At 44.2% G+C, this 21,155-nt stretch overlaps 1 protein-coding gene across 2 annotated transcripts in view; it reads right to left on the minus strand.

Annotated features, from left to right (window-relative positions):
• HSF2 (heat shock transcription factor 2) overlaps positions 1-21,155 on the minus strand; it is a 912,698-nt gene that overhangs the window by 643,237 nt on the left and 248,306 nt on the right. For both annotated transcript variants that reach the window (XM_044073756.1, XM_044073761.1), the window contains exon 4: positions 5,447-5,571. In XM_044073756.1, coding sequence (XP_043929691.1) covers positions 5,447-5,571 — 125 coding nt within the window. The remainder of the gene's footprint in view (positions 1-5,446; positions 5,572-21,155) is intronic.

Consider the following 21,155-nt stretch of genomic DNA (forward strand, 5'->3'; position numbering starts at 1 on the left):
GTTTTTGTGCCTCTGCCCATTGATTTTTTGGCAGATCTGGCCAGCCATTTGCCTTTGGCAGGGTATGGAAATGGAACTTGTAGCCTTGTGACACGATATTTAGAACCCACTTGTCCTGGGTTATGATGTGCCAATTTTGAGCAAAAAGTGCTAATTTTCCCCCTAAGGGCGCTGCTAGGTGATAAGTGCTTGGTGCAGGCAGGGGGAAGTCATTGGGACTGTTTCCTGTATGGTTGAGATTTGTCTTCTCCAACTTTGGAGGCAGCGGCACCCCATTGTTTTGACCTGTATGAACCTTGCGCCTGGGATCTGCCTCTAGGGCGTCTGGGTCTGCCCCTTTGAGGTCTATCTGACACAGGAAAGGACCAATTCGTTGTTGGCCAGTGTCTACTAAACCTAGGTGGTTGTACTTGTAAAAAATCTTTGACAGTTTGCATAGCTGGTTGTACTTGTAAAAAATCTTTGACAGTTTGCATAGATTTAGCTTTGTCCTCCATTTTCTTTAACACCTCTTCTGCCTTAACACCAAATAAAGTATCATGCTGTAAAGGCACATCTAATAATTTAACTTTGACATGATCAGGCAGATTTTGTTCCTTTAACCAAGCATGCCTCCTAATTACAGAACCCATAACTGTGACCCTGCAGGAGGCCTCCAAAGAATCAAAACCACATTGCAAAGTATGCTTTACAACTTGTTCAGCTGCATGCAATAAATCCTGCATTTCCTTGTTTTCTGCACATTCAGAGTTTAACAACATTTTCTGTTTAAACAATGCCAAGACATGTTGCTGATATTTGAGCATATGAAACTGACAGTTTAAGGCCCTTATAGCCAAGGTAGCAGATGCGTATACCTTTTCCCCCCATCTGTCCAGTGCCCTAGAATCCCTGTCAGAGGGGTAGGGTTTTTTGCAGCGGAAGCCTCAACTCCCTTGGGATCTTGTGAAATAGTTTCTGTGTCTGCAGCAGGGTTTTTAAAAAGGAATTTATGAGAGTCAGGAACCCTGTAATATCTGTCAGGCTTAACAGGAGCTGGAGGTAAGGAGTCAGGGGTAAGACTAGACTCTGAAAACACATCATCTACAATGTCCAACACAGGTGGAATGGCTAGTGGCCTGTGTTGAGGTAATAAAAGGAAATCCCCGAGCCTCTTTTTAGATTCTGAAAAATCTTGGCTCTCCCAATGGAAATGCTCCCTCATGGTACGTAAGGTTTCCCTAAAAGAATAGTCCTCTGGAGGAGAAGCTGAAGGAATAGATTCTTCAGCATCAGAATACTCATAGGGGGGGGGGGAAAGAGAATATTCCTGATCAGAAGAGGAATCAGAAGAAATAGAAACCTGATCTGAAGATTCATAGTCAATCTCTTGCCTAGGCCTCTTAACAGCAGGGGGATGGGACCCCCTGATCAAGGTAATTAAGTCTTCGGCCATTTTGAGCATCTGTTTTTTGGGCATAGAGGCCTGTCCACGTGGCTCTTGAGTTTGTTTCTTTGCTTTAGAAGGTACTGTAGTCTTTGCCTTTGAAGCTGAAGTCGGTTTAATGTAAAGATGTTTAGGTCTGAATACACCCTCAGAAGCCAGTGCCTGCTCAGCGGCTCTGGACCCATCTGAAGGAATAGTATCTGAGGCTCCAATACCTTGAGTTTCCAGCGGCATGGCCGACTCCATGTGGGAGTCGGTAGCGGGCTGCGACTCTAAAGTAGCGGGCGTCAGGGGCTGTGAAAGCGCCTCACTGAGAACAGACGACTGGCTTGGGAGAAGCTTCGTCGTCGGTTTTGGGCCTTGGTTGTCTATCTTTCTCTTTTTCTCTGCGTTTTTTATGAACTCCGGTAGTCGGATGGCTATCTGACGACATTTTTGGATAACTGAATAGGCGGCCAAAATAGTTTAAAGCGAAGTCATACAGACGCTTAACAATGAGTTGGTTAAATCTAGCACAAAACAGACAACCAGCAACGTTGTGATCAGGGCCTAGGCAAGGAATACAGTAAGAATGAAAATCCTTATGAGGTATTTGCTTACCACAGGAAATACAATTATTAACTTTTTCTGACATCGGTCTGGAGCAAGATAAAAGTTTCCCCAATGGGGTAGTTAGTTTTATTGAAGACTTCGGATCTGAAACTCAAACACGAAAATCTCAGGAGTTGGCCGACCGGCACATGCGAACTGCTTCTGCTTCGGGCACCGCGCGGCAAGAAAGACTAAAGAAAATGGCATCGGCCACATCTTTTATACCCCTGACGTCAGGGAAGGGGCGACAGCAGCCGACGCAGGACCCAGGACTTTGGAATTCAGGCCGACTGAGGGCAACCTGCCAGCAGGATTACCAAATGTAATGACTGCAACAGCGAAACACGAAGAACATCCACTGTTGCCTGGGCCAGAAGGGAGTCACCACAACCATGTTTGAAGAGCTCTTCTAAATCTTCACAGTGACCCTAGTTATCAACAGAAAGGGTGGAAATTCATAAAGGCACATTCTCATCCATGGGAATGAAAAAGCATCTATTCCCCAGACCTGCTTGCCAGGAATCCTGGAACAGAACACGTTGAGTTGCCTGATTAGAAAGGATGCAAATAGATCTACTCGAACTGTTCCTCACAACTTGATCAGTTCCTAGAAGGCCCCCTTTCCACTTCAATTTTCATTTTATCAAAGATTTGCTCACCTTGTCTGCCACTACATTCTCTGATGGAATATAGGAGGTTTGGAGGGTAAAACAATGTTTCAAAGTGACCTCCCAAGATAGCCAGATTGCACAGTTGGTAAGACTAGGTGCTCCCCCCATTTGTTTATGTAGGTATCTTCTGCAAGATTCCCTGACTGGGATGTGCAGGTATGCTTCTTTTAAATCTACTGTTGCCAACCAGGCATCTTTGCCTAGCATAGGAAGTAACTGGTGAAGAGTCAGCATCTTGAACTTTGGAATCTCCAAAAAGGTGTTTAGAGTAGACAAGTCCAGGATAGGAAGCCATGATCATCTTTTCTGGGTACCAGGAAAAGTCTTGAGTAGAAACCTTGTCCCTTTTCCTCTTCAGGTACCAGTTAAATATCCCCCATGCTTAACAGAGAAAGTACTTGTTTTTGGGCCTCTGCCCACTGATTTGGGGGTAAGTCTGGCCACCCGCTTGGTGTTGGTAACGTGTGGAAGTGAAATCTGTATCCTTGGGACAAGACCCATTTGTCCTGGGTAATGAGTCCCCAGTTCTTTGCATGAAGTGCAATCTTTCCCCCCAAAGAGGTAGTCAGTTGAGAAGTGCTTGGAAGTTTTACAAAGAAGTCGTCGAGACAGTTTACCATAGGGGGGAGTTTTATTACTCCCAGATTTGGAAATGGAGGCCCCCCACTGCTTAGTCCTGTGCATCCCCTGGGACTGAAGTCTGGGTGCTCTGCTGGATCTGGGTTTGGACTGAGAAGGTCTGGAAGATGCAGGAAAGGACCAATTCTTAGAAGGCCAATGCCTACTAAATCTTGGAGGTTGTACTTGTAAAAAATCTTTAACAGTTTGCATAGAGTTAGCTTTTTCCTCCATCTTTTTAAGAACTTCTTCTACCTTGTTGCCAAACAGGCGGTCCTGATTTAAGGGAGCATCCAGTAATTTTGCTTTAACATGATTTGGCAAGGATTGTTCCTTAAGCCAAGCATGCCTTCTAAATACAGACCCAGTTACCTCAGCCCTGCAAGATGCCTCTAGTGAATCAAAACCACACTGCAATGTAGGTTTACCAACTTGTTCAGCAGAATGCATTAAATCCTGTAAATCCTTATTTTCAGCACAATCAGGAGTCAACATCATTTTCTGTTTAAGCAATCCAATAATATGTTGCTGATACTTTAACATATTTAACTGGCAATTCCAGGCCCTAATGGCCAAAGTTGCAGAGGTGTACACCTTCTTACCGCATCTATCCAGTGCCCTGGAGTCTCTAACAGAGGGGGTAGGATTTCTGGAAGTAGTAGCTTTAATGCCCTTGGGTCCCTGTGAAACGGTTTCAGGATCTGCAGTAGGATTTTTAAAAGGAACTTGTGAGAGTCAGGAACCCTGTAATATCTATCAGGTTTTCTGGAAGCAGGAGGTAAAGAGTCAGGGGCCATGCTAGATTTCGAAAAGGCATCATTAACAATGTCCAGTACAGGCGGTACAGCTAAAGGCCTGTGCTGGGGCAGGAGTAAGAAATCCCCAAGCCTCTTTTTAGAATCGGAGAAATCCTGACTTTCCCAACGAAAATGCTCCCTGAGAGCATGCAAGGTTTCACCAAAAGAGAAATCCTCTGGGGGAAAGCAGATGGAATAGAGTCCTCAGCATCAGAATCCACACAGGTAGATAAGGGTAAATCCTGGTCATCAGAGGAAAAAGAAATTTCAGAATCCTGGTCAGAAATATCATAAGCAAACTTAGTCCTAGGTCTCTTAGAGGGGGAAAGGTTGGCTTCCCCTGATTAAAGTAATAAGGTCTCCAGCCATTCTTATCATTTGTTTTTTAGGCATTGAGGCCTGACCATGCGGTCTGGGCTTCAGTTTTCTAGGCATGGTTCGAGTTTTAGGCCTTGAAGAAGAAGATGGCGTCAGTTTAATATGAATGTCAGTAGGCCTGAATACACCCTCAGAAGCTTGTGCCTGCACAGCGGTTCCGGACCCATCCAAGTTAGAGACATGTGCAGGGTTCCACAGTTGAAGCATCTCGCGGCATACCGAACTCCGTATGGGTCTCAGTAGAGGCCTGCGAATCTGAAGTAGCTGCGAAAGCGCCTCACTGAGCACCTGCAAACTGGGCGGCCTGTCTCTGTCTTTATCTTTGCATTTTTTTTCGGAATGTCCGTAGTCGAATGGCTTACCGAAGACATATCAGGATAATTAAACCGAGCACCAAAATATTTAGAAGCGCAAATCTGACGACGGACAGTTTATGGTTTAAATAAGGCACAAAAGAGACAGCGAGGTACGTCATTGTTAGGGCCGAGGCAAGAAATACAGTACGAATTAAAATCTTTATAAGGTATTTGCTTTCCACAAGAAATGCAATTATTTATTTTTACTGACATCAATTTAGAGCAAGAAAAAAAGTTTCCCCAACGGGGTACTTAGCTTTTAGTTGAAGACTTCGGTTCTGAAACTCGAAAACGAAAATTTCAGGAGTAGGCTGACCAGCACTTGCGAACTGCTTCTGCTTCGGGCACCGCACGGCAAGAAAGACTGATGTAATGATGTCGGCTGCATGTTTTATACCCCTGACGACCTGATGTCACTGAAGAGGAGACAGCAACCGACGTAGGACCCAAGACTTTGTTATCAGGCTGACTGAGGGCAACTGCAAGCAGATAACCCAAATGTAATGACTGCAACAGTGCAACGTGAAGAAAATCATTTATATGCTTGTTGTGCCATGTGATTCATTCAGTCTAGAGAGTTCTATCATGTGTATGAGAAAAAAAACTCACATCTTCAAAGTGGACAACCAAGAATCCAGGCTCTCTTGCTTATCTTGAACCTGCTGTGCACTGTTCAAAATTCTACTAAGATCTTCTGATCGCACTTTACCATCTTCGGGCCTTGTTGCAGACACCTGTATTACAAAAAAGAAAAAAAAGTTTACTACTAGGAGGTGGCTTTGCCAAGAATCAATAAACAAGTGAAAATTCTTTGCAACAAACAGCATCTCCAATATTGCGAGGAGGAGCACTTTTAACACATATAGATATGCAATATGCATCATTGCCATGTTTTAACAACACAGCAGAAGGATTATGCAATAAAAGTAAAACTATTAGAAACTATAGGCTGCCAATTCAGTAACAAGACTCACTCAACAGAAGCAAGCTAGTATTATCATTATTTAATACAACTTGTGCCAAGTTGTTTTAACTGTGTAGAATAGTGAATCAGTGAGAAGTAGGACACCTACTGGTGTGGTAAGGCCTTACACAACTGCACTATGTCCTTCCTTATCAATGCTGCAGTATTCTTTACAAATGAGAGAGTACAAAAGCTACTGAAAAAGATGGGAGAAAACAGAGGAGCCTTCCAAAAACCAATGTTTCATGGTCCTGGCGAAACCCACTATGGCTCTAGAAATGACAACCAACTTGTAATGTTTAGTAAATGTTATGCACAGAGTTCTAAGCAGCAGCTTCTAAAGTAGATCAAGTATCCAGACCCTTGAAAAAAACACTACAAGAGACTACAGCCCTGGTAGAATGCACATGAACAGAAAAAATCTGCTTGCCATGAAAATAATAGCAAACAGAAATTGCCTTAGAAATCTAGGAGGAGATGGTTTGGTTCCAATTTTTTGATATCTTTAGTTTTGTCTAGGTAATATTTGAACTGTCTATGCAAATTCAAGGTGTGAAGAATCCTTTTACTATCATTCTGTGGACAGTAGAAAAAAAAAGAAATATGGATGGATTGATTTAAGGACAAATCATAAACCACCCTGGGCATAAAGGTAGGATTAGTAAGAGGCACTCTGTCCTTATGGAAAAACAAAAATGGTAGAACTGCCGTAAGTGCTTGAAGTTCAGAGACCATCTTGTAACAAAACAGTCTTCCAAGTACAGTATTACAAGGAAAAGGAAACTGCAGGTTCAAAAGCAGAAAATTGCTCAACAAAATTATAGTTTCAAGAAAAAGAAATAGGTTTTCCTGGAGGCTAATATGAAGGATGCCTTTCAGAAATTGTCTGACTTCAAAACTAGAAGTTAGTGGTGGATTCAGCTGCAGATAAACAGAAATGGTCTACAAATGATATTTAAAAGATGAATATCCCATGCCAGAAGTGAGCAATTCATACAAATTAGAAAGGACTATAGTAATACCCATAGGAAAAGGGTCCAGGAAATGATTGAGACAAATAGAAAAGTCCTTCCATTTTGCCACATAGGATTTTCTAGTAAAGGGTTTCTTGGCCTCCTGCAAAATCAAGCACATCCTCAGAAAATTGCTGTCTAAAAGGAATCAAATTCCTATCAACCAAAGAGTCAGATGAAGGGAGGATAAGTTACAGACTGAGAGATTCCTTTTTCTCTAATACAACTATTTTTATTCTTTGGTAATTTGTTTTGTTGAACAAGAAACATCTTTATTAAATTACCATGTATAACATAGACAATCTTACATTTATATAAATGAAAAAAAACAACATTGTCATACTTTTAGTTGCAAACAGTATACATTATAAACCATGCTGACATCACTGTAGTTGCAAACATTATACATCACTTATAATCTATCCAGTCATGTCAGTCAAACATTACATAGCACATTCAAATCCAGCCTTCTTTTAAACTTCTTCCTCGTCTGCTTGTATTCTTCCCACAATTCTCATTTTTCCTATGTAATTTGCTCCAAACCTTTTCTAACAATGCCAATTCCAGTTGTTTTACTTTTATCACTATATATCGCTACTTCTAGTAAAGTTGGTTTACATTTTGATTTCCATTTTCTAGTAACTGCCTTTTTGGCAGCTGCCATAATTAACCTCAGCAAAGCCTTACTATGTCTAGGGAATTCCGATTCTGTATCACAGCTCCAACAAATCATTTCCTTAGTTACACCAAGTTGCTCACCCAATATCTCTGACAGACCAGTCTGTAAGAATTTTTTTAAAGTCTGCCAACTCATTACACTCCTAGAAAATATGTTCTCAGTTACCTCTTTCTTCCCAATCACACCTCCAACATTTAGTCTATCTGGAGTCTATTTGGGGTATAAAAATACCTATGTACACACTTCCAAGCAAAGATCCTAAATGTTCTAGACTGTTGCATATTTGTGAGACTAACATATATTGTCCCACTGTTTCTTTGTGAATTGCTTTGCCAGTTTCTTCCCAATCCTCTCTAACCTCCTCTGACTCATAATTATTACACACTATTTTATATGCTCTCCTAATTACTCCTTTTTAAATGGCAAATTCTGTTCTAGATTCTAATAAAAACTCTACCAGTGCTAGTCTTTCATTCAGGGCCCTCCTATTTCTTTCTTTTTGGCTATATTTGCTGCTTGTGTATCTCTGCTACCTTTAAACTACAACAAAACTAAAAAAAAAAAAAATCTTGCTTTTTTCCCACTTTCTGAAAGTTAAGAAAGTTCAGTTACAGATTTGCTGTTCTGAACTGTCTGGAAGTTTCTAGAAGGTCAGTGCTTGCTTGGGCTAAAGGGAAGTCCCTGTGTTCACCAGTGGGAGTGGTTAACACTGAACAGCCTGCCTGTCCCTGGAGGAGTGGTTACTACCTAGAAGCTGTAGTTTTATTGGCCATTTTGGGTCAATTCTAAACTCCTTGATCTCTCTCTCTTAAAACCCTACAACTGTCTTTTTGCGGTTTTGACTGAGCAGTGTCGGGCAGCGCCGCCTAAACAGGTTTAAACTATTCCAGGCTCCACAAAGTCTGCTCTTCACTTTTTCCCTTAGAACTGTTCAAACTCTCAAAGTAATCACTCTATTCTCTTTCTAAAGCCCTGCACTTGCTCAGCTCTTATAAGGAAACACTAACTAACTAAAGCACTACACCCTCTTTGACTTCTCATAAGTATTAGACTCCCGATTAGTCCTTCCTGATCAAGTGAAAAATCAGTTCCCTTCCATAATCTGATCAGTAAAAAAACAGTTCCCTATACTAATCTGGTATGTCCAAGGGTCAGTTTCAAGGTTACTCTCCAGTCCAGCTGGTGAATCTGGGAATTTTGAGGCAATGTTACAATTGCCTTATGTACACAGACAACCCTCTCCTCCTTCCAACAAACTCTAATACATGTGAGAGATGCAGTTACACAGCCAAACTGGAGGCAGAGCTCTCTCAACCCAAGACTGGCACAGTCAGTCAGGAGGAAAAGGTAACTACCCACACCACAAATCCAGTCTCACACAGACCTATTGCATCTGCATACCCAACATATAAACACACAAACACATACTCTGAGGCTCTAAATAAAAATCTACCTAAACAGCAAAGACCTCCTAAGCAGATATCCAAGCAACAGCTACCCCTCAACAATACCCACAAATCACATCTCTCACAAAATCAGTGTGCCTCACAGTCACAGCCCTTAAGGCCAAACAACACACCAAATACACTTGTTATAGGGGACTCTATTGTCCGGCACACTGACGTCCCGCTCACCAGACTGCACAAGGAGAAGGTCACTGTAAGCTGCCTGTCGGGTGCCAGGATCCGCCACATAACGCAAGCACTCAGGTCACTCCAAAGCAAGTACAAGTATGACTCCGTCATTGTCCATGCTGGTGTGAATGACCTGAGGCGTCTCCTGGACTACATGAAGAGAGACAGAGGAGCTCTCTGACCATGTAGCCCAGGCTGGTATGACCCTGACCTTGAGTAGCATCTTGCCCTCACCAAGAATGATGCCACAGTATAAAGACAAAATGATCAGTTTCAACAATTGGCTAAAGTATTGGTGTCATTCAAAGGGGATCCAGTGTCTGTCAGTCTGGGATGACATGCTCGACAAGCCACGTTGCTTCGCTAGGGACGGCTTGCACCTGTCACCCTTAGGCTTTCATATACTGGCCAATGCTCTTGCCACCCCCATAGTGCCTTTTTTAGGCAAGGCTCAAAGGACAAACCCACCTCCATAGACAACCCAAAGATAAAAAAACTAAAGGTGATGCTACTCAATGCCAGAAGTCTAAACCTCAAGATGCACGCACTCGAGACTCTCCTCAGTATGGAGAAAATCGATGTCTGTGCAGTAAAAGAAACCTGGTTCAAGGCTCCTGAGAGCACGCCAGCACTACCAGGTTATAACTCATACCATGCGTTTCGGCCCCAAAACTCGGACCGAAGCACAAAAGGAGGGGGAGTATCTATATTCATCAAAGATACCTACATCTCCAGGTTAGTGGCACTGCACGAAGCATCGGAAACCATCCATGTGCAACTAACAGCGGGCAAAACTGCCTTTCAGTTTGTAGCCTGCTACAGAACACCCTCCCTATTACAGGAACCCCACTTGGCATTCCTGAGAACACTGGAGAATATGAAGGTCTCTCCAAACACTATGTTACTGGGTGACTTTAACTACCCAAACATTGACTGGGAAAACTACTCAAGCCCAAACACCCTCGCCCAACGGTTCCTTGAATTTATAAACTCTAACGCAATGGAACAACTGGTCACCACTCCCACAAGACGGAACAACATATTGGACATGGTCATCACCAACATGGGGACTCTATGTTCTACACCAGAAGTAAACCCCTCACTGGTAAGATCAGACCATAAACAAATTTCCCTGGACATCCCTATCCCGTCCCCACCCCCAGCCAAGGAAATCACTGTAAAGAATTTCTCAAAAGCCAGCTTTGCACTTCTCAGGACTGAGGTGGAATCCTTCAAAGCCCCGGGGCCAGAGGATAATACAGCCCAATCCGCAGAATCCTTTACAAATGCATTCTATGAGCACCTGCAGGAATGCATGGATTGTGCTATCCCTAATAAAACCAAGACTCACTCCTCCAAAAACAGGAGACCGGTCTGGTGGACCCCGGCCATAAATAAGCTATACAACAGAAGGAGGAAGCTACCACATGACAGAGCAAAATCCCAAAAAGGGAAGGCATCTCTGATCAGTATTAGCAAGAAACTTCGATCCCTCATAAAATCATCAAAGGCCAGTTTCGAAAGAAAAACTGCCTTAGACACTAAAGACGATCACAAGGCCTTCTTTAGTTATGTCAGGAACATGGGTGTAAACTCCCAGATATGCTCTGAATTGTTGCATAACGGTACAAAATATACCAAACCTACAGACATAGCCAACATCCTGGCAGACAGATCCAGCACAAACTTCTCCCCCCCTTCCCCCCCAAAGGAGCAAACGCCTATCCCAACTGAATGTAACCTCCCTGACATCACAGATGCACAGGTGAAAGCTGCCCTCTCCAAAGCAAAAAACACAGCATCTATGGGACCGGACAGTGTCCCAGGCTGTGTCTTACATGAGCTCCAAGAAGAAAGTACAGTTTTGTACCTACCATAAATGTAGATGTCCGATAGGTATGCATCTGCAGTCCTAACATATGGGTTGTCCTGCCTCAGGCAGCCCCTCGGTCGGCCGGATTCCAAAGTCTGGGTCTGGCCTCGGCTGATGTCGCACTTCACCCGACGTCATAGCTGCTGTGGTATAAAGGCATCAGCCAACGCCATTTTCCTCAGTGTTTCTTGCCCCAGATGCCAGGTGCCCTCTAGGAAGGCTAAATTTGGATAAATGCAAATAATTCCAAACAGTAGAGAGCAAAAAATATATATACATATGTACAAAACAAATACACCATAATAAATTCCCCCAGCTAGCTAAAAGAGGGGTAGGTACCCTAGGAATACCACAGAGGGGAAGGAGGGTGGGTAATCCTGACTGCAGATGCATACCTATCGGACATCTACATTTATGGTAGGTACAAAACTGTACTATGTCCTTCAAGGATGCATCTGCAGTCCTAACATATGGGTAGAATACCATAGCCAAACTGGGGGAAGAGGCACTAAGATAAAGATGGTGTAGTCAAGATCCCTTGCAACATAGCAGTTGCAAAACCTGCTCGGGATCTGGAGTATAAAGGAAGGTTATAATGCTTGGCAAATGTATGCACGGAGCTCCAAGTAGCAGCTTCTAAAATGTCTTTGGTAGCCACTCCTCGTAGGAAAGCTGTAGTGGTGGCTGTAGCTCTTGTGGAATGAGGTCTGATATTTTCAGGAGTTGTCTTTCCATGGAAAGAGTAGCAAAATCGAATGCAATTTCCTATCCATTTTGAGATTGTCTGTTTTGAAATTGCTTTTCCTTGCATTCCTGTTGCAAATGCTACCAGAAGTTGGTCAGTTTTTCTGTTGGTCTTAGTTCTGTCCAGATAGTAGCGTAATTGTCTGTGCACATCCAAGGTATGTAGCAGTCTTCCCCCCTGTTCTGTGGGTTGCGGAAGAATGTAGGTAAATGAATCGCTTGTTTCAATGATACTCTGGAGACCACTTTTGGCATAAAGGTAGGGTTGGTTCTCAGAGACACTCTATCCTGATGGAAGATAAGGAAGGGCTGTACTGCCATTAATGCCTGTAATTCAGATACCCTTCTTGCTGAAGTGATTGCTAGCAGGAAAGCAGTTTTCCAAGACAAGAACTGTAAATCTGCTGTTGCTGCTGGTTCAAAAGGGGGAAGTGTTAACTTTTCCAGCACAAAGTTGAGATCCCATGTAGGTAAAGGTGGTTTTCTTGGAGGCTTTACATTTTTGATTCCTCTCAAGAACTGCCTGAGTAGAGGATGAGAGAAGACAGGAGGATCCATGTTGTATTCTGCTGAAATTGCTGATGCATGAATCTTAATGGAGGAGTAGGACAGGCCATTGTGGAACAGTTCTGCTAAGTATTCCAGGATGTGTGCTATGTTTGCCAATGAGACATTTTCTCCCTTTGCTGCACTCCAAATGAGGTATCTTTTCCATTTGGCTGAATAAGTTTTCCTTGTGGAGGGTCTGCGAGCCTCCAGGATAATGTCCTTAACCCTCTGAGATAAATCTGGGTTATTTTGTTTTATGCAATATTCCAAGCAGCTAGCTGCAGTGTTTTCAAGTTTGGATGTAGGATCTTGTAGTTGTTCTGTGTTAGAAGTAAGGGACATAGAGGCAGAGGCCATGTGTGTGCCCGAGACATGCTTCTCAGTAGCGGGTATCAATGTTGCCTCGGCCAGTCTGGAGCTATCAGGATTACCCTTGGCTGATCCTCTTTGATCTTCAGTAGGACTTTGTACATCAAAGGAAGAGGTGGGAATGCATATGCTGTCAGGTTTTTCCAGCTGAAGGAAAGGGAGTCCACCCTCCAAGCAAGTGGGTGGTATGCTCTTGTGCAGAATTTCTTCAATTGGTGGTTGTGTGGGGAGGCGAACAGGTCTATCTCTGGTAGTCCCCATTTCTTTGTTATGGTTTTGAAGATATCTGGATGCAGCATCCATTCGTGAGCATCCGTGGTAGTTCTGCTTAAGGTGTCTGCTAGGGAATTTTCTTTTCCTGGTACAAATCTGGCCTGAAGTTGAATGTTGAGATTCAGGGCCACATTCCACAGGTCCATTGCCATCCGGCATAGAGGATATGAGTGTGTACCTCCCTGTTTGTTGATGTACCACATGACTGTGGTATTGTCCGACCTTATCAGCAGGTGACCTTGTTGAAGGAATGGTCGGAATGCCTGGATTGCATGTTTCACTGCCAGCATCTCCTTTAGATTTATGTGTAGATTCAGCTGGTCTTGGGTCCATAGGCCTTGTATGCACTTGTCCACCATGTGTGCCCCCCCAGCCTAGGTCTGAGGCGTCCGTGGTGATGGTCTGGCTTGGATGAGGTTTGTGGAAAGGCAGTCCTCTGTTCAACTGACAGGCCTGAGCCCACCACAGGAATTCTTGCTTCAGGCATGGAATTATTGGAATCTGGGCTTCTAGACTGTGCTTGTGTTGAGACCATACATTCCTTAGGTACCATTGCAACTTTCTCATATGCAGCCTGGCATGCGGAATCAATATTATGCAGGATGCCATGTAACCCAGGGCTTGCAGGACTTTCCTTGCAGTAAGCTGAGTTTGTGTTGTTAATGTCATGAAATAGACTGGTAATTGCTTTTGTTTTTCTTCTGTGAGAAAAGCCATCTGAGTTGATGTATCCAGTTCTGCACCCAAGAATGTTATCCTTTGGGATGGTACTAGTCTTGACTTTTGCATGTTGACTGTGTATCCCAAGGCTTGCAACAGTTGTATGACCTTTTCCAAATCTTTTGTTAATTTTGCCTTGTTGTCCGCTTGTATTAGGCAGTCGTCCAGGTATGGGTAAATTTGAATTCCCTGAAGCCTGCAATGAGCAATTACTGATGCCAGGCATTTCGTGACTACTCTGGGTGCAGTAGATAAGCCAAAGGGCAATGCTGAGAATTGATAATGCTCTGATCCTGCAAGAAATCTGAGGTGTCTTCTGCAATCTGGTCGTATAGGGACGTGCAGGTATGCCTCCTTGAGATCTAGAGTCACCAGCCAAGACTCCTTGCCCAGCATGGGAAGAAGTTGCTGGAGGGTCAGCATTTTGAATTTTGGAACAATGAGGTATGTGTTCAGAGCGGAAAAGTCGAGAATAGGTCTCCATTGATTTTCTTTTCTTGGTACAAGGAAAAGCCTGGAGTAAAATCCTTGGCCTTGTTCCATAGGCGGTACCTTTTCTATAGCTCTCATCCTTAGTAAGCTGTTGATTTGTCTTAGAGCGTCTGTTTTTTGGCTTGGTGGTAGGTTTGGCATTCCACTCTTTTTTGGTAGAGTGTGGAAGTGAAACCTGTAGCCTTTGTCTATTGTTTGTAAAGTCCATTTGTCTCCTGTAATGTAATGGCAGTTGTCGGAAAATAAGGCTAGTTTTCCGCCCAAGGGTGCTTCCAGTTGTTCCCTGGTAGGCGGAATCAGAGCCAAGTCATTGTGTCTGTCCTGTGGAAGTGGTTGTAGTTGAATCTGTGGCAGTACTTCTCTGGTTGGTAGGTTGCCACTGACGTCCCCTGTAGGCACCCCTGGATTGACCTCTGCCTCTTGGGTGTCTATTTCTGCCTCTCTGTGCTCTGGAGGTGTCTGGAAAGGACCAATTCTTCGAAGGCCAATTTCTGCTAAACCTCGGAGGTTGGACCTGTAAGAAATCCTTGACTGTTTGGACAGATTTTGCTTTTTCTTCCACCTTCTTTAGAACCTCCTGTGCAGGGGAGCCAAACAAACTTTGTTTCTCCATAGGAGCATCTAGGAGTTTTGACTTAACATGGTCTGGTAAGGATTGTTCTTTTAACCAGGCATGCCTTCGAATCACTGTTCCAGTCATAGCTGATCTAAAGAAAGCCTCCAGTGCATCATAGCCACATTTTAAGAAATGGTTACTGACCTGCTGAGAGTTATGTACCAAATCCTGAAGGGACTTGCGGTCTAAAGGTTCAGGAGAGGACAGTTTTTTATTTAGCTGGTCTAACAAAAATTCCTGGTACTGAATCATGTGAAATTGACAGTTTAAGGCCCTGGCGAGAAAGAGTAGCAGAAGTATAAACCTTTTACCCCATCTCTCTAATGCTCTAGATTCCCTTTCAGAGGGGAGAGGGTTTTTGGCAGAGGCAGCTGCCACAGCTTTAGGGCCCTGTGAAATGGTTTCAGGATCTGCAACAGGAGCCTTATACAAATGGTAGTGTGTGTCTGGGACCCTGTAATATTTGTCAGGCTTGGCAGGGGCCGGAGGAAGAGAATCAGGGGCAGTACAGGCATCATTATATGCATCATCAACAACTGTTAGTACTGGAGGAATGGCTAAAGGCCTATGCTGTGGTAAGTGTAAGAAAGTCCTTAGCCTTTTCCTTGAATCTGAAAAATCCTGGCCCTGCCATTGAAAGTGTTCCCTCATAGCACGTAAGGTTTCCCCAAAAGAAAATTCTTCAGGAGGAGAGGCAGAAGGAATGGAGTCTTCTGCATCAGAATCCTCATAAGGAGAATATGGGCCTTCCTGAGGGTCTGAAATATCTGAGTCATCCGAGGAATAATCTGTAGAAACAGGTTCCAGGGGTTCAGTCCTAGGCCTCTTATCTGGAGGGGGTTGAGAGGCCCTGTCTGGGTGAGGTTGGGATCCCCTGATCAAAGAAATGAGATCCTCAGCCAGGCTGAGCATTTGGGAACTAGAGGTAGGCCTGTGTGAGGGAGTTTTAGCAGGTAAGGCCTTAGAAGATTTAGCTGCTTTAGCCCTGGAAAAAGCCTTGATAGACGTAGATGCAGGGGGTCTAGCAGCCCCACGTGCAGGGGTAGATATGTCTAAAGGAATAGTATCTGACAAATCCTGGGTGCCTGCTTCTGTAGGGGTAATTTCAGTAGCAGATTCAGCCATGCTCTGTGAGGCCTCGGCTATCAGAGGCATGCTTTCGGCCGAAGGAAGAACCAAGGACTGTTTCAGCCGTAACCGAGACACTCTCGGTTGGCCTAACCGTGGTTTCAGCCGAAACCGCGGACCGCGAGTGTCGGTCCTTTTCCTTGCGCTTTTTAGCTAATTGTGTAGTCGGAGTCTCCGACGGCATTTTGTATGCAAAAGTGGGACCAAAAAACTCCTCTGCAAACTCCGACCGACGTCTAAGCGTCCGTCGGTTGAAGGAAGCACAGGCTAAACAAGCTGATACGTCGTGGTCCGGGCCTAAACAAGGAAGGCAGTAAGAGTGGAAATCCTTATGAGGTATTTGTTTTCCACAAGTTAAACAATTATTTACTTAGTCTGACATCGGCAGAGGCAAGAAAGAGTCCCCAACGGGGTACTTAGCTTTTTAGAAGTCTTCGGTAGTAGAAATCTCTGGATCTGACCGACCGGCACTTGCGAACAGCTTCTGCTTCGGGCACCGTGCGGCAAGAAAGACTGAGGAAAATGGCGTCGGCTGATGCCTTTATACCACAGCAGCTATGACGTCGGGTGAAGTGCGACATCAGCAGAGGCCAGACCCAGACTTTGGAATCCGGCCGACCGAGGGGCTGCCTGAGGCAGGACAACCCATATGTTAGGACTGCAGATGCATCCTTGAAGGACATCTGTACCCTCACATTAAGTCACTGTTCAAACTTAGCCTTACCTACAGGATATGTACCCAAAGAATGGCGTACAGCTACAGTGATCCCACTCCACAAAGGTGGTGCCACAACGGACCCCGGAAACTATCGCCCCATAAGCCTGACTAGTCTGGTCTGTAAAGCTATGGAGCATATTATCATGGAACTCATAAACATAAGACATTGTGAGCCTCCAGACACTGGACCCTACCCAATTCGGCTTTGTTAAAGGCAGATCTTGCCTCTTAAACCTAGCTGATTTCTTTGAAACAGTTACCAAAGCCATAGATGAGGGCAAGTTAGTCCACACAGCCTACCTGGACCTCGCAAAAGCCTTCGACACAACACCAGACTCGGGCATCATAAATAAGCTTACCAGCTTAAATACCAAACCCTATATCACAAGATGGGTTGCAAACTGGCTCAGAGATAGAACCCACATGGTCAGAATCGCAGGTGTCATGTCCGAATCCAAACAAGTTACAAGTGGCGTCCCACAGGGCTCAGTTCTGGGACCTCTCTTGTTCGGTATATACTTCTCTGAGGTTCAGGCTAACACGGGGGGGGGGGGATTATGGCTGACAAAGTTTGCAGATGACTGCAAACTGGGGGCCATAATCGAATCTCCAGCTGACACAAGCATCCTCCAAAAGGGTCTCACAGAGACAGATGCTTGGTGCCAGAGCCACGGCCTCAAGCTAAATGCTAAAAAGTGCATAGTCATCCCCTTTGGGAAAAACAAGGTGCCCACAAATTACCACATAGGTGGTAATCCATTAAGTACGGAAGAAGTAATTAGAGATTTGGGGACCAACGTAGATAGTAATCTCTCCTTTGATAATCACGTTGCCAAAGTGGTTAGAAAGACCTTCTATATAGCCCACCTTATCACAAAAGGGTTCGCATCTAGATCAAGAGAAGTCATATTGTGCCCCTCTACTCATCACTCATCAGGCCCATAATTTAATACAATGCCCCTTTTGGGATGTACCTTACCCGACACCTGCAGCAACTGGAGAGACCCCAAAAGTACCTCACCAAGAGGATCATGGGCTACAAATAGATGTCCTATGCAGCTCGACTAAAGAAACTCCAGCTCTACTCAGTTGCTTATCGCCTACTCTGAGGCGATCTATGCCTGACGTACAAAGCCATGTCAAACCCAAAATTAATGGACATGCTCCACCTCAAAAAATCCAAGTCCCTTTGAGCTACACGCTCCAGGGACCTAAACCTCAGCACAAAAATAAATAGGACATGCTGGAGGGACAGATTCATTTCCCAGAGGCTCCCCTCACTCTGGAATAGAATCCCAATTCATGTTAGACATAGCCCCTCGCTGACCCTCTTCAAGCAAAATTTGGATGCGTGGATGGGAAATCACAAATTCACCCCTGGGATCTCTCCTGTGTCCCTGCTAGACAGAGGCACAGTAAACTAATCTTAAAAGGGTACCTTCTGTGACCTACTTTACAGAGGCACAGTAGGCTAATCTAATACGGAGGCGGAAGCCAAATACACTCTGGCTAGGCTTATAAATGCCCTAGGGCAGATAGCCTAGTATCTACCTATGAACCTATATTCCAATTCCAATCCTTCACAGGGAAGGCACTCTCTAACCTGCAGTTGAAATAAATTTTTGGAGTCTTCCCATTCTATTACCTTTCCCTCTAGTTATTTGCTCTCAAGACCTTAGTTCCTTTGCCAGTTTTCTCCAATAAATTACAGCCCCCCTCCTGCCTATTGTCTGTATCCCTAACTGCAGTCATCTCTATTGGCAGAATCTCTTTTCTTCATTCCTGTGTTGGCTTAGTTCTCAGAATATCTTCTGCTACTTTATGAACATAACATTCTGCAAGATTAAGGTCTGCATCCAAAATTCCAGTCTCTCCTGGTTTCTTGAGCCTCCCCCCTGTCTCATCATCATCCCTTTCTACTTTGAATTATAGATTTCTTCTTGTACTATGTACAAAAGCCTTAACTGTGTTGTCTGAAATACCTCTTCAAATCGGGTAATCCCAATCTGCCTTGTTCTACTGGAAGAATCGGCTTATCCCACTTGACTCTTGCAGTCTTACCCGTCCAGGTAAAATCATTCAGCTCTTTATTAATTGCTATCCACAACTTCTCCACTGGTTGATAAAAATATGCCTGACTTGTGTACAAGGCTAAAGGAACTAAACATTTTAATTGCTTGTATCTTCCTATCCATATCCATATAATAGAGCTTCCATTTTCTCAGTTTTTGTATTACCTTTTGTTCATAGGTGTGTATTAGGCTAATGGCCCTGCAGTCTTTACAAGCCTAGCCCATAGGGTCACCCTGGCATCATGCCACCCGACCTTAGTTCCCAGTGCCTCTGTCGAGTAAAGGCACTGGAGTGATCCCTGGGGGTGAATTTTCTACTTCCCATCCACTCATCAAGATTTCTCTTGAAGAGGGCCAGTGAGGTGCTCTGCTTGACATGTATGGGCAGTCTCTGGGTTATGAACCTGTCCCTCCAGCATGTTCTGTTGATTGTGGTAATTAGGTTGAGGTCTCTGGAGCATGTGGTGCAGAGGGATTGGGATTTCTTTAGATGTAGCACTTCTAACACAGCTGGGTCAGACATGACTTTGTAAGTCAAGCAGAGATCGCCTCTAAGTAGGCAATATGAGACAGAGAATAGTTGTTTTTTTGAGTCTGTCCATAAAGGACAAGTGTTTAAGGCTTAGGATCCTCTTTGTGAGGTACTTTTGTGGCCTCTCCAGTTGTTGCAGATGTCTAGTGAGGTACATGCCAAATGGGGCATTGTACTCAATGATTGGCCTAATGAAGGAAGAGGAGAGGGAGACAATGACCTCTTTCTTCCTGGATGCAAAACCCTTAGCAATGAGATGTGCCACATAGAAGGACTTTCTGACCACGGTGGCAATGTGGTGGTCAAGAGAGAAGGTGCTGTCAACCTGTGTTCCCAGATCTCTTATAACGCCTTCTGTGTTCAGTGGACTACCATCGATGTGGTAATTCATGGGAACCAGGTTTTTTTCAAAAGGGATGACGACAAATTTTTTGACATTGAGCTTAAGGCCATGGTTCTGACATCAGTCGTTGGTCTCAGTGAGGTCTTTCTGTAGCATGTCAACATCACTTGGGGAGTTAATAATAGCTCCCAACTTGAAATCGTCTGCGAACATTTGTCAGCCAGAGTCCCTTTGTGTTGGCCTGGACTTCAGAGAAGTAGATACCAAACAGGAGAGGACCCAGGCCCGAACCCTGTAGGACTCCACTCGTGACTGGTCGGCAGTCTGACTTGGAGTCAGCTACTTTCACACTGTGGGTTCTACCTATGAGCCAGTTTGCAACCCACCTAGTGATATAGGGGTTGATGCCTAGCTTAGTGAGATAATCTAGGATTCCCGAGTGGGGAATGGTGTCAAAGGCCTTGGCCAGATCAAGGTAGGCTGTATGAACCACCTTGCCTTCATCCACAGCTCTGGTGACTGACTCAAAGAAGTTGATCAAGTTGAGTAGGCATGATCTACCCTTCACGAAACCAAACTGTGTGGGATCCAGAGTTTGGATTCTGTTAAAGAGTCAACGGTCTTCCCACATATCCTTAGCTGGCACACTGGGAATTCTTTTTCATCCATACTCCTAAATACTTAATTTTATCATTCCCCCATAAGCATGGATATTTGCTGCAACAATTCATGTGTGGGTACATAATTTACTACCATTACATTAGTTTTAGCTTCATTAATTTTGTATCCCTAAAATATATGAAACTGTCTCAAAATGTTCCACAACACTGTAATGTCTAATTTTGTCAGTTGTAAAATAACATCATCTGCAAATAGAAAGTACAGTTTTGCACCTACCAAAAATGTAGATGTCCGATAGGTATGCATCTGCAGTCATCACATATGGGTTGTCCTGCCTCAGGCAGCCCTTCAGTCAGCCGGATTCCAAAGTCTGGGTCCGGCGTCGGCTGATGTCGCCCCTTTCCCGACGTCAGAGCGCCTGGGGTATAAAAGCGTCAGCCGACGCCATCTTCCTCAGTTTTTCTTGCCCCAGATGCCAGGTGCCCTCTAAAGAAGGCTAAATTTGGAGAAATGCAATAAATTCCAAACATGCACAAAAATATATACATATAAAAAAACAAATTCACCATAATAGATAACACCAGCTAGCTATGAGAGGGGAATGTACCCAAGAAATACCACAGAGGGGAAGGAGGGAGGGTAAACCTGACTGCAGATGCATACCTATCGGACATCTACATTTATGGTAGGTACAAAACTGTACTATGTCCTTCAAGGATGCATCTGCAGTCATTACATATGGGTAGAATACCATACCCAATCTGGGGGTGGAGGATCTATGTAAAGGATGGTGTAGCTAAAATGCCCTGCAGGACTGCCGTAGCAAAGCCTGCTCTGGATCTGGAATATAAAGGTAAGTTGTAATGCTTGGAAAATGTATGCACGGAGCTCCATGTAGCAGCTTCTAAAATGTCCTTGGTAGCCACCCCTCTTAAGAAGGCTGTGGAGGTGGCTGTGGCTCTGGTCGAATGAGGTCTA

The sequence above is a fragment of the Protopterus annectens genome, chromosome 1.part1 (assembly GCF_019279795.1).
Source record: "Protopterus annectens isolate FY-2018-M chromosome 1.part1, PAN1.0, whole genome shotgun sequence".
In the NCBI taxonomy this organism is placed as follows: domain Eukaryota; kingdom Metazoa; phylum Chordata; order Ceratodontiformes; family Protopteridae; genus Protopterus; species Protopterus annectens.